At 41.3% G+C, this 14,052-nt stretch overlaps 1 protein-coding gene across 1 annotated transcript in view; it reads left to right on the top strand.

Moving 5' to 3' along the window:
• Ddi2 (DNA damage inducible 1 homolog 2) overlaps positions 1-14,052 on the top strand; it is a gene marked incomplete at its 5' end in the record, with an annotated part of 51,361 nt that overhangs the window by 15,892 nt on the left and 21,417 nt on the right. The window contains 4 exons of the mRNA XM_048782720.1: positions 58-184; positions 2,892-3,019; positions 7,030-7,158; positions 12,801-12,904. Coding sequence (XP_048638677.1) covers positions 58-184; positions 2,892-3,019; positions 7,030-7,158; positions 12,801-12,904 — 488 coding nt within the window. The remainder of the gene's footprint in view (positions 1-57; positions 185-2,891; positions 3,020-7,029; positions 7,159-12,800; positions 12,905-14,052) is intronic.

Raw genomic sequence — 14,052 nt, 5'->3', positions numbered from 1 at the left:
CTGGTAAATAATGCAAATAGAGTGCAGCTTAAGATTTTTTCTCCCTTATTTTTGAAGAGAAATTTTCCAGGGTTCTAGTAGAGCAGCAGCAGGACCGAGCCCGGAGAGAACAAGAAAGAATTCGTCTCTTTTCTGCTGACCCCTTTGATCTTGAAGCTCAGGCAAAGATAGAAGAAGATATAAGGTAATGATCTGTTCACCTTAAGAGCAAGCCTCAGAGCATCCGGGTTTCCCACACTGCAGGGCATCTGGCATTGGCTGGACATCTGCTTGGAGGTAGCTTCCCTGTTTCAAAGTTGAGATAATAACCTGTCTTTTAGGTAATTCTTCTATTTTCCTCACATTTTGATCCAGCATTACAAAGGTCCAGGTGTCTAACTTAATGACTTTCATTTTTTCCAAGAAGTGTTACAAAGATAGTGGAGTAGCACATAGATAGATTCAGCTCCAGGTTGGTGACCCCAGGACTAAGTAGAAACCCCATCTGGTGAGATGGCTAGGCTGATTACAGAGGCTGATTTGATTTTTTTTCCTTAGACATGTTGTGTGTGTCCTGATTAAATTCAGGGCTTGAAGATGATTGGATTAACAAGATAGCTCTGCTCGGTGGGGCCCTGTCGTCCGTCTGTCTTCCTTTGCTGTTCTTGTGCTGGCCAATTAGCTGACAGCCGGACTCACTTCTAGCTCCAGTTCTATGGTGCAGTGGTCCTCACCTTGGACTGCATCAAAGCACACAAGCTGCTTTTAAAAATGCAGATGCATGGGCCCTTCTAATGGATCAGAATTCCTCAGGAGTGGAGCCTAAGCAAGTGCAGTCTGCTAGTGCCAGCCATGGCACATAACTAGTCACAAGTAAGGTGCTATTTGAATAGAAGAACAGCTGAGCCTCCCCACCAATTTAGTTTCTGTTACTAATTATAAAGGTCTTAGTTTAAGTACGAAGAACATAACTGAACCAGTATGCCAGTTAGACTGTGTAGGATAGGGGCTTTTATGGGGCTATTTTCTTATCTTTGATCACTTAAATGAGGCCTAACTTGGTTTTTGTGTTTCTGTTACTTGGAAGTCAAATAATGCTTTTTTATTTCTTATTTCTTTGACTACACTTGAAATCAAAGAAATGTGAATTGTGTGCCAAAATCAGTTGATAGTTCTGAGCTATTGACTCATGTTCTTGTTGACTTCTGTTAATTTTATGAGAGAGAGAGATAGTAAGCATCTTTGAGAAATATCTCACTAGTAAAGCTACCCAGGGAGAGCACAATGTAGAAGATACTGCACTGAAGCTATAAGGGAGACCTGGCGGGTCAAGAATAGTTGCGTTTAGCCCAGGAAGCAGAAGGGGTGGGAAGGCGTCATATGCAAACTACAATACCGAGCTGTTGAAGAACAGAAGTGAAATGGAGCATGTCCATATGGCTCATGTTTCCTTCCATGGGTGGGGTAAAGGAAACTGAGTAATGCATCCATTCTTGAAAGGAGAAAACCTTGTTCCTCTGAAGAAGCTCTTCATATACAGAACCCAGAATAGCCAAAGTAACTGGTATTATCTTAGAGGATTTTTTGCTGAAACTTAAATTGAATTGGAGTCAATTCAGGATCAGGGTACACAATTAATTTTAGGTTATTTCTAAAATTAATAATGAGCAGCAGGATAAAATCTATGTAATTATATCAAATGCCTATTAAAGTTTTATCTGGCATGTCACATAGGGTATGTGTACGCTGAGCTGTAATAGCCTTCTTATTTGCCTAACTAAATTAAACAAGGGTGCCTTTGACTTTCTGGGAAGTTTAATATTTTATTATAGAACAGCTGATTACGCAGTCAGCTCAGTTGAGCTGGAGTGTCGTTACAGAAAGGACAAGTATTGTAGGTTGGAGCAAGGGTCAGCAGACTTTTCCATAAAGGACTAGTTGTAAATATTTTAGGTTTCGTCGGCCATACGATCTCTGAGCCTGGACTCAGTTCTGCCTCTGCCGTTTAAAAGCAGCCATAGACAGTGGGACAACATGTAAAATGCATGGTGTTGCTGTGTTCACATAAAAATGTGTTAACTCAAACTGATACTGGGCTGCAGTTTGGCAGCCCGTGGTTGACAGTGTAGTTTACCACCAATCTTGGACCCTGTTGTTTCTTCAGGTAAGTTGTGCAACTGCTGACCTGGTGGCATTTGGTAGTACTTGTAGGAAGAAGTTGGGAATGAAGTTGGGAGTTGCTGGAGTGAGCCGCGACTCCCTTTTACATGCTTCTCTTGTATAAGAATTAGTTACGCTGAATTTTCAAAGAAATGATTTGATGAGCCTGGTGAACCCATAGTAAGTGTATGCAGTTTTCAGCAATAGATAGAGGCATGTTTTGAACATCTGCTCTTCCACCACTAGTTGCTTTACCCCTCTTAGCCCCTGTGATGGGAGGAAATTATCATTATCCTCATTTTATAGGTAGAGTTAGGTGTACACAGCCAGTACAGTTCAGACAGTCGAAGTACCTGTGTGTTGGGTGCAGTGTGTTAAATGGGCTGGCTACGGGGAGTATATTTACTGCTCAGTAAGTCCTCAGTGAAAATTGGAGCTTTTATGGAATTCTAACATTGTACAGTATAAAGATGGTCATGACCCTGCCCTCCAGAAGTTTATTTTCCTACTTTTGAGCATATTTGTTTTACATGAGGGTAATTTTGGTGCCTTTAGATTTTCTGCCCACTGCAGATCTCATCACCTCCTACTAAACCCTTCTGTAGGATAGAACACCAGTTTCTATCCCATGACTCAGCTGCTCTAGTTAGCGCAGAAGACATGTACAAACCTGTTGTTAACATCGTGACTTTGAAACAGATCTCTCTTCTTGGAAACGGTGCTTTAGTGCGCCTGGTTTTGGTTTGTTACAGGCAACAGAACATTGAGGAGAACATGACCATAGCCATGGAAGAGGCTCCGGAGAGCTTTGGCCAAGTAGTGATGCTCTATATCAACTGCAAGGTGAACGGACACCCTGTGAAAGCATTTGTTGACTCAGGTGACGGCTCCATCTTTTATATCTCAGTGCCCCCACATCCTGATCTGACCCCGGAGTGTTTGCTTAGAGAGATCATTTATTAAATTGCTTCTTAACCAGTTTTCTATTTTGCAGTGTCTCCTTTATCTTCCTGCCTCCCTTTATTTAGCACCCCTAATTTTCTCAGGCAATTCTATAAGAAATTGGGAGTAATAGATTTAGAATAAGGAGCTTCAGGGAGGAGCTGTGTAAGGTATAGGTCAAAAATATTTCAACCTGGTCTATGTGCCAGCACCTGGTCAGGAGCTGTGAGGAGTATCAGGCCAAACAGGGTACAGAACTTAGCGGCCAGGCAGGAAAGGGAGCTTGCCTCTCAAGGCTGCAGGTAGTTTATGTATTAATTGGCACCTCTTCTCCCAATAGTAACTCTTTGCTTTTTAGCATGAGCACACTGTGACTGCCCCCTGGGGTGTGACCAAGTGTCTTAGGCATCCTGCTTCCTGTGTTTCACTCCAGGCTGTAGAGTAGGGCAAGTCCTGGAACAGAGAAGCCCCTGCTCAGATGAGTGGCCTCCCTTTGTTCACCAGAGACCCTGAGCATATACTTTGCTTTAGCTGTTGTCATGAGTTTGTGTCTTGAGATGCAAACATTCTTGGGAGTTTTTGTTTTTTCGGGGGGGGGGGGATGTGGGGGTGTTGTTACTGGGGATTGACAGCTGAGCCACATCCCTGTCCCATTTTTATATTTTATTTAGAGACAGGGTCTCGATGAAGACAGGTTCATGCTTAGGGCTTTGCAAAGCTGCTGAGACTAGGGTGAACTTGTGATCTTCCTCCCTCTGTTTCCCAAGCCGCTGAGAGTACAGGCATGAGCCACTGCACCCTTTGAGAAGTAAATCTAATGATTGGGCTTTAGAGATAAAGTGCCTGTGCTGAGTGCTCAGTGGGAAGACTTACTCACCAGGGTTCAGAGGGCTCCGGCGTGAGTGCAAGAGAGAAACCCACGTGGGAACCTGCTTTACCACCCATCTGTACTGTGCCAAGTGCCATGCCAGCTATTCATGAGTACCATCAGGCCATTGTCTTTCATCCTCAGACCATCCCAAGAGTTGTGTTCCTGTTTTTCAGAAAGGAAATGGCTGGGAGAGGTAAAGTCCTCTCCCAGGCATGCAGAGTTGATGTGTGGTGGAGTGTGATTCATGCCTAGATCTGCTTATTGCCAGAACTCTTCACCATTGCGCCAAGCCAGCTGAGTGTTGGGTGGGCATAAAGATCACATTCTCTTTCTGACTGGAGCGTGCAGAGCATATTCCCAAAGAGAGGATGTTTAAGCTGAAGCGTGGGAAGAGGCAGGAGAACAAGGAAAGGGCCATTCACCCTGGAGTGCTTACTTTAATTATTGTAATTATTTAATTAATTAACAATTAACTAACTATTTTGAAGTAAGGTGAGGAAGGAGGAAATAAAAAGGATTGCCCTCTTAAAATCCCTTTTTCTTGACTATTTCTAGGCCTTGTTGAGTCTTTCCTTTCTCAAATGCCAGGAGCTTTCCGTGCTAGTCAGGGGTAGGGTTCTAATGGGTGAACTGAACAGGATGTGCTCGATTGAATGAGAGGTGGAGTTGCTTAGGGGAAAGTAGGTCTTGAATTGGGCCTTGGAGGTAGCAGGGTAGGGACCCAAGGGAGCTAGAGGCAAAGGGATCTCGGTCCTGCTCCTGACAACCTGGGGAGGGGCAGTGCAAGACTTGGATAGAAATACTGAGGTGTGGTTTGACAGTCTAACGCAGAGCAGAAACCCTTGAGGACTACTAAAAAAGGAGAGAAAGTGATTCGAAGGTGATAGTTTAGTAAAATAGAAGGCGGAGACAGATCTGGAGAATCTGTACCCGCTAAGGGTCATAACTATTTCCTTGCTTTAAACTACACATCCACAGAGTGGTTTGGAAGCCAGAGAGGTAGTCCATTTTCAAGAGGAGAGGGTGTGAGCTAGGTCAATAGCTATGGTTAGAAAGGGAAAGGTTGGGGCTAGGGCTGTAGCTCAGCAGCAGAGTGCTTGCCTAGCATTTGTGAGGCACTGGGTTCAATCCTTAACACCATATAAAAATAAAGTAAAGCATGCTATCCATACACAACTACAAAAAAAAAAAATGATAATAAAATAAAGGGAAAGGTCAGAAATAGAATTTATTTGTTTATATGTTTAGGACAGAGTGTGAGAGCAGAGGGAACATGGGAGAAATCAACAGTGAGTTCTGCCCAGGTTTTAGGACTACAAGGAAATGATTTCATTGCAAAGAAAAAGAAATCCAAAGTGAGAATTATTTGTAGGGAGAAAAATTTTATACCTTTTGGCTCTGAGATAGACATGTCCAACACATAGGAATGTGGAACTAGAGTTCAAGGGAGATGTTAGGATTATAGGTGAAAATTGGGAAGTTGTCTTTTTTTTTTTTGTAGATGGACTCAATACCTTTATTTAATTTATTTATATGTGGTGCTGAGGATCTAACCCAGAAACCCAGTGCCTCACATGTGCTAGGTGAGCATTCTACACTGAACCACAACCTCAGCCCTGGGAAGTTGTCTTTTATGTGGGCCAACTTCAGCTAAATACCTATATATACAGACAGGAGAAGATACCCTAAATGGCCTCAACTTTAACAGGAAGAAGGCCTGATTTGGGCCCAAAGAATGAGGACTTCACTTCTGTTTCTTGGGATAATATAGTTTTTCGGGTTAGTGTGTTTTGGGTTTTTTTTGTTGTTGTTGTTTGGTTGATTTTGTGTGTGCGTGCGTGTGTGTTTGTGTGTGTGTGTTAGTGGAGATCAAACCTAGGGTCTTCAGCATGCTAGGCAAGTGCTATTAGCACTAAACTATATCCCTAGCCTTAGGATATATTTATTTTTTATTTTTATTTTTTTAGTTGTTGATAGACTTATTTATTTGTATGTGGCGCTGAGAATTGAACCCAGTGCTTCACACATGCCAGGCAAGTGTGCTACCACTGAGCCCCAGCCCAGGATGTATTTTTTGTTGATGAGCTTTAGTGTCCCAACATTTGAAATAAAAATAAAGTGATAAAATGCTTAGAAATACTCCTTGAAGCTAGGCACAGTGGTGCACACTTGTAATCCCAGCAACTTGCAAGGCTGAGGCTAGAGGATGGCAAGACCCTATCTCAAAATAAAAAATTAAAAGGGATAGAGGGGTAGCTCAGTGTTTGAGCTCCCCTGGGTTCAATCCCCAGTGCCTCCAAAATAAAAGGAGGGAGGCTTCATGAAAACTGTTAGTGGTATTTTATCATTTTTATTTATAGAAATAGTAGTCATGGTTTGAGCTTTTAGGAGGCCCTTTCTAGGTAGTTTTTGCTTTTTTTTTTTTTTTTTTTTAGTTGTAGTTAGACACAATATACTTATTTTATTTATTTGTATGTGGTGCTGAGGATCGAACCCAGGGCCTTACACATTCGAGGCAAGCCCTCTACCGCTGAGCCACAACCTTTTTATTGATAAAGTTTTGTTAGTTTGTTTTTGGTGATGGACCTTTATTTATTTATTTACCTGTGGTGTTAAGAATCGAACCCAGGGCCTCACATATGCTAGGCAAGTGCTCTACCACTAGGCCATGACCCCAGCCCTCTATTGATTAAAAACAGTGGGATTCGTTGTTACCAATACACATGACAGGACGATATAATTTGGTCAGTTTCATTCCCAAGTATTTCCCCTGGTCCTCCTCCCTCCTTCCCTCCCTCTGGATCCTTTCCTCCACTGGTCTAGCTTTGATTTTCATGAGATCCTTTCTTTTCTTTTTTCCTTTCTAGCTTCTGCATATGAGAGAAACATGACCCTGGACTTTCAGACTTGGGCTTATTTTGCTTAAATACATACTCTCAAATTTTATTCATTTTTCCTGCAAATGACATAATTTCTTCTTCTTCTGCCTTGTTCATAGTGCTGTATTGTGAATCTTACCACAAATATGGATTTTTTTTTTTTTTTTATCATTTAATGTTTTTCCTCTCCCCCTTCAGGTGCCCAGATGACCATAATGAGCCAGGCTTGTGCGGAGAGGTGTAATATAATGAGGCTAGTGGACCGTCGGTGGGCAGGGATTGCCAAAGGAGTGGGCACCCAGAAGATTATTGGAAGGGTACATCTAGGTGAGTGAAAGCTGCTTGGGTGTTGCTGTATTTTTGTAGGGTATGTATAGAATGATAGATTTTAAGATTTTGGACAAACTATCTTTCTTGTGAGTACATTGGATTCAGCAAACTAATTCCCCGAAATCCTGTGTTTACCAAGATTATATGTACATGTTTTCATTGGTTACCAAAAAACTAGACTACACACTTACATTTCCTGCTTTCCTGCTCCCCAGAGGTATTCACCCCTGTTATTTTGGCTGATTTCTCCCCACCCCCACCCCACCCTCTTCCTCTCCCTCTCCCTCTTCCATCTTTCTTTTGTTTTTTGTACTGGGGATTGAGCTCAGAGTTGTTTTACCACTGAGCCACCCTTGCGGGTTTTATTTTTTATTTTGAGACAGGGTCTCACTAAATTGCTTAGGGCCTCAGTAAATTCCTGAGGTTTATCTCAAACTTGAGATCCTCCTGCCTCAGCTTCAGCATCCTGAGTTTACCTCCATATTTCTACATAATGGGTTTATACTGCTGTTTACTGATATGACTATGCAAACGCTTTTGAGAGGTAGACTGACTAAATATAATTGCTTTTCTTTTTTATGTATAGTATTTTTTTTTCTTAGAATTACTAATTGTCCTTTTGGGGAGTGTCATTTGTTATGTGCCACTCATCTCCAGACACTTCCTCATTATGCAAGTGTTTTGTACACTTCTTTCAAAGCCTGGATAATGGTTCTAGACCTGCTCCATGGCTGTTGTTTGGGAATTTCTCTTGATCGTGTCCTGAGAATCCTTTTTCCTCTGCTGTGTTGTATTAACATGAATCCCATGTCTTTCCATTTTTAAAATTTGTTCTTGCTATACTAGGGATTGCACCTTGTGTGTGCCAGGCAAGCAATGTACAACTGAGACAGTCCTTCCATCCATAGTTTTGAGACATTGTGCCTTACCCTTAGCATTTTCGGTGTTGCTGAAGAGCAGCTGTATGGTCTTGGTCCTTTTTTTTTTCCTGTAGCTTGTAGACCTTCTCTTTGACTTGAGTCTTTTGATGTACTTAGGTACGACTGTCCATCTCCTGCACTGGCTACTTGATGAACTTTTTAATCTGGAAACTCACGTCCTTCAGTTCTAGGGACATTCCAGTCTATGTGAATGGTTATTTGGATGGGCATCCATGGTGCTTGATATCTTAACTGAAGGATGGTCTGAAAGTGGATCAAAAAGTCAGTCTAGTATCTTTCCCTCATCCTCCTGGTTTCCAGTCAGGTGCTTGCTTTGTATTTGCTGTTCTCTGTACCCACCTCTGCTGAGAGAGCCCATTTCGCCTCTTTAGGATATACACCCGAGTCTGCCAGTGGAGTGAAAGGTAACCAGCCTGGCAGAGTATAAGAGGCATCCCAAGAGCTGATTGGACCTGTTCATACTTGGTCTGCCTTCTCCTTCTGCCACCTTCGCCTGTTTGCAAAGCTGCCTTTGACCTTATAGGGTCTGAGATATAAACTGGGCCACTTTCTTCACTGTCATCTGCTTTCCAGTTCCAAAGTTGTTTTGTGTTGTGGTTTGGTTTGAGATGCTGAGGATTGAACTCAGGGGCCTTATACATGTTGGGCAAGTGCTCTACTTCTGAGGTACATCCCCAGCCCTGTGCCCTCCCACGCTTGTGAAAGGTGGTCATATAATGGATATAGTTTTATGCTTAGCTTTTTTGGGGTGGGGGTGGGTACCAGGGATTGAACCCAGGGGAGCTTAACCATTAAGCCTCATCCTCAGAACTTTTTATTTTTTATTTTGAGACAGGATCTTGTTGAGTTGCTGAGGCTGGTTTTGAACTTGCCATGCTCCTGTCTCAGATTTCCAAGTTGCTGAGAGCACAGGTGTGCACCACTACATCCAGCTCTGCTCAGCTTTAAGAAAAAATAACATAACATTTTCCCAGTATCACTCTTAAGTTTCATAAGAATCAGTCAGATAAGTGCATAGCTTTCTGTTATGGGCTAAATGATCAGCTTTTGGGATATGCCCCCCCACACACACACACCAATATTTTGTTAGTATAACATGACAGTAGATTTTTATGCACATTTTGAGTGTTTTTCCTTAGCCTAAATTCCTGTGAGATTACCAAGTGAAAGTAATGAATGCAAAGCCAGTCATGGTAATGCATACCTGTAATCCCAATGGCTCAGGAGGCAAGAGGATCTCAAGTTCAAAGCCAGCCTCGGCAGTTTAATGAGGCCCTAAGCAACTTAGCAAGACTCTGTCCCCCCCTAAAAAAAAAAGGCTGGGGATGTAGCTCATGGTTAAGCACCCCTGGGTTCAATTCCTGGTACCCACCTGCCCCCTAAAATATGTGTGTGTGTGTGTGTGTGTGTGTGTGTGTGTGTGTCTGTGTGTATGTATGCCTTAAGGCTTTTCATATATTGCTAACTTGTACCAGTTTAGTTTACCCACCACTTTATGAATATTCATCTTAATGTCCTATACTATTAAATGTTATTCATTTTCTGCCTTAAATTTGTAAATTAAAAAAAGGTGGTTTCTTGGGGCTAGAGTTGTAGCTCAGTTGGCAGAGCATTTGCCTTGCATGTGTGAGGCACAGGATTTGATCCTCAGCACCACATAAAAACAAATAAAATAAAGGTATTGTGCCTGTCTACAATTAAAAAAAATTTTTTTGGAAAAAAAAATGTGGTTTCTTATTGTTACGTTTATTGCAAATGGTAGCTTTTCTACCTGTTCATTTTTTCCTTTCATGCTTAATTGAACCTGTGTTTTGAACTATATGGGCTGTATATTAGGATCTTTGTATTTCTTTAATTGATTTGTTTAGAATAGAGTTTAAATGCCTTGTTCTTACATGTCCTAAGCACAGTAGGAGTGAAGAATTGAGCAGAAATAGTACAGGTTGGTTGCTTTAGAGGCTGAATTCTCAGGTTTTTCGTGGTTGTGAGAAGATAATAGGAGATACAGGCAGGCTGTAATCCTAGGCACTCTGGAGGCTGAGACAAGAGAACCACAAGTTCAAGGCTAGCCTCAGCAACTTAGCGAGATCCTGTCTCCAATAAATAAAATAAATAAATAAATAAAAAGGTGGGTATGTGCCTCAGTGATAAGGCACTTCTAAGTTTAATCCCCAGCACCCAAATAAATAAATAAATGGATGAATAAATAAAGGTGGGTGTGTGCCTCAGTGATAAAGCACTTCTAAGTTTAATCTCTAGTACCCCAAGAGACAAAATAAATACCAGTCCCTTGTGTCCTTGTGAGTGGACTGTTTTGCAATTCTAGCATGACAGATATAAAGAAAACCTGTATAACAATCTAAATAAAAGCTTTCCCATGGATTAGGACACTCTGTTGGAGATCATAATTACCATATTTGTCTACAGAGTCACAATAACTTCCAAATCCTGGTTTTTTAAATAAGATTATGTATGCTAATTTTAAATTTTGTGTGGGCCTGTTACTTAGCAAGAAAGGCAAGATGCTCTAGAATAAGTCTTTGTTCTAGATATCAAGTCAAAGGACTATCTAGAAGATACCAAAAGGGACATACTCATGCTTAATTGAACTTTGATGAATTAGAGATGATGTCCTTACAGAGCAGATGTCATGTTTCAGAAAATGCTGCTGGGACATTTGGGCGTTCATGTGTAAAAATGGATTGATTAGAAATTGGACCCTGCTCCACCCCATAGACGCAAGTCAGACCAGGTGGAGTCAAGATAGAGCTGGGAAGGCAGAGTCAGCGCTCTGGGAAGAGAATGTAGAAGGATATCTTGGTAGGGAAGGAGTTCTTTAAAAGACAGGAAGGAAATTATTTATTTACTATGTTCCATCAGTCACATTAAGATTAAGAACTTGAGCTGGGCACAGTGGCACATGCATATAATTCCAACAACTCCAGACAGAGGCTGAGGCAGATGATTGCAAGTTTGATCTCAAATTAAAAAAATGAAAGCGCTGCTAGCGTGGCTCAGTGGTAGAGCACCCCTGGATTCAATCCCCAGTATGTGAGCAGGGGCAATACTGCAAATAACGTGAACAACCTGAAAAAGAACTTCAGTAACATAACTAATGAAGGGTTTGTGTTTGTATCTGTGTTCTCCAGTTTGGTGGGAGAGAAAAGAGGAACATTTATGGCAGTAATTGAACAGGAAATTCAGCTATCTTTCCACTGGAAGAGGAAATGCAAATAGTTAATGATTATATGAAAATTTGCTCAACCTCATTATTCATACAGGAAATACAAATTCACTTGCCAGATTAGCAAAGATTTAAAATCTGTTATCAAATGTTGGTGAGAACATGGAGCAGCAGGAGCTCATTGTGCTGGAATCATTTTTGAGGATAATTCACTACCACCTAGTGAGGTTGACACAGCACCCCCAGAACCTGGGGATTTTACTTCCTAAAATGCATTTTAGAGAGGCTCAGGTAGACAAGGGGGCCACACACCATGTGACAGTCCCATTGCTCAGGTCAGCAGAGACCAGTAGCTGCCGAAGGAGCCCAGTCACTGCGAGTGAGGGCACCAGTGGGGGCTGTTGGCCTTTTCGGTGCTCTGGGGGGGGCTGAAAGTGAGAGTAGTGGAGGCATGCGCATCTGCTGGGCTGTATCTCAATTTTTTTTAATATATATTTTTTTAGTAGTTGGTGGAGCTTTATTTGTTTATTTATGTGGTGCTGAGAATCGAACCCAGTGCCTCACACATGCTAGGCAAGTGCTCTACCACTGAGCCACGACTCCAGCCGCCCCCGCCCCCCCAGCCTTTTTTTTAATAAAAGAGGTAAATCTTAGTTCAAAACTAGGAAGTAATGTGCTGCTTAGAAATACGTACAAAACTGGCAAAAAACAAGGAGAAGCTGGGGATGATTGACACAAAGCCAGGATAGTGAGGAGGGTGAGTGGGTGTACATGAGGCTCTTAACTAGAGGAATAGACAATGAGTCCCAACTTTCAGTTTTAAGTTTTTTGCAGTACTAGGGCTTGAGCCCAGGTACTGGTTGAACACTGTACCACTGAGCTATACTTCCAGCCCCTTTTTATTTTACTTGAGTCAAGGTCTCACTGAAGTACTGAGGCTGGCCTCAAACTTGACAATCCTCCTGCCTCAGCATCCCAAGTTGTGCCCTGCACTTGACGTGGGTGTTTATTATATTTTCCACTATAATAAATTTTATATATTCTTCAGCTTGCTGTTTAATGATAGCAAAATACTCTTTTTTTTTTTAATCTGAGAAATATCTTTTTTATTTTCTGTTTCTCTTGGTACTGGGAATTGAACCCAGGGATGTTTGACCACAGACCCACATTTCCATATCTATCTATCTATCTGAGACTGAGTCTTAGTCTTGCTAAGTTATTAAGGATCTTACTAAGTTGCTGATGCTGGCTTAGAATTCGCAATCCTCTTGCCTGGACGCTGAGTTGCTGGAATTATAGGTATGAACCGCCATGCCCAGCTACATTTTATTTTATTTTTTGAGACAGTTCTGCTAAGTTGCCCAGATGATTTTCAGGCTAACTCAACTATTAACATGCTTTGCCTTGGCTTTGATTGATTGCAGGAAGTGAGACACATAATGATCAGTTCATTTCCAGAGTTCACCTGGGTCTTTTGAAGCAAACATCAGTAACCTGTTCTCTTTGTGCTTTAGCTCAGGTTCAAATTGAAGGTGATTTCCTGGCATGTTCTTTCTCTATACTTGAGGAGCAGCCCATGGACATGCTTCTGGGACTAGACATGCTTAAACGGCATCAGGTAATGAAGAACTTGTTTGTACCTACTTCTTGTGTGTTCTGTGGCCATTATCTCTATGGCAAAACCAAGAAGCGTGACTTTCATACCCACAACGTCAATCCTTAGTTGATTGTCGTTCCAAGATTGAAGTGATGCATCATTAGAAAGAGACAATAATTTGAATATATGTTAATTCATGGTCATATTTTTATTTCTAGCCTGAAGCCTAATAATTTAAGATATAACACCCTGATTAAAGAAATAGTGTTCACTGGGTAATAAAACTTTCATAGTGGGCTTTTATATGTAGTCGGTATTTTTATGTCTTTTTTCTTTTTTCAGTAATGGGGATTGAACCCAGGGGCAAACTACCACTGAGTTATTATGCCCAGCATTTTTCTTTGACTTCAGACAGCCTAGACCTTGGATTTGTATTCCTCCTGCCTTAGCTTCCCAAGTTGCTAGGATAATAGGCATGTACCTCACGTGTTATTTTTGAATATTTAAAAATTTAATTCCAGCTGGGTATGCAGTTAAGTGGCATAGCTTTCACCTAGTGTGTGATGCCCTGAGTCAGATTCCCAACACCACACACAAACACCCCAAAATCCTAGAAAAGAATTTGCATCGTATTGACTTAACATTATGTATATATGTGTACATAAATCCTAATTCATTAACTTTTACTATCTTTCTCTGTATGTTAGTCATAGCATAAACCAAAACTCTTCAATTTTATAAATATATGTGTGTGCAACTATCCTATGTTAAGTTGATACAACAATGACAGAAATGGCCAGGCACAGTGATGCATGCTTGTAATTTCTGACCCAGAAGGCTGAGGCAGGAGGATCACAAGTTGAGGTGAGCCTCAGCAACTTAGCAAGACCCTGTCTCAAATTTTAAAAGGAGTGGGAATGTGGCTCAGTGGCAAAGCACCCCTGGATCAATCTCCAGTATGGTAACTAAAACAAAGCAACAACACAGCATACATATAAAAAATATTTTCTAAAATTCGCCTTGTACATCTATCACTTTTGAGACCATTGGTGTAGAATTCAAGCTGTAATTTGTATAATATAAGTGAAAGAAGCAATGTATAAAACTATGAATAGTATGGTCTCAATTTATAATCAGAAGTGATCAAATACTTTTAAAGGCAAATAAAT

Source organism: Marmota marmota, unplaced genomic scaffold, assembly GCF_001458135.2.
Source record: "Marmota marmota marmota unplaced genomic scaffold, marMar, whole genome shotgun sequence".
In the NCBI taxonomy this organism is placed as follows: domain Eukaryota; kingdom Metazoa; phylum Chordata; class Mammalia; order Rodentia; family Sciuridae; genus Marmota; species Marmota marmota.
The sequence above is the reverse complement of the archived record's forward strand: the minus strand, read 5'-3'. Positions and strand labels throughout refer to the sequence as shown.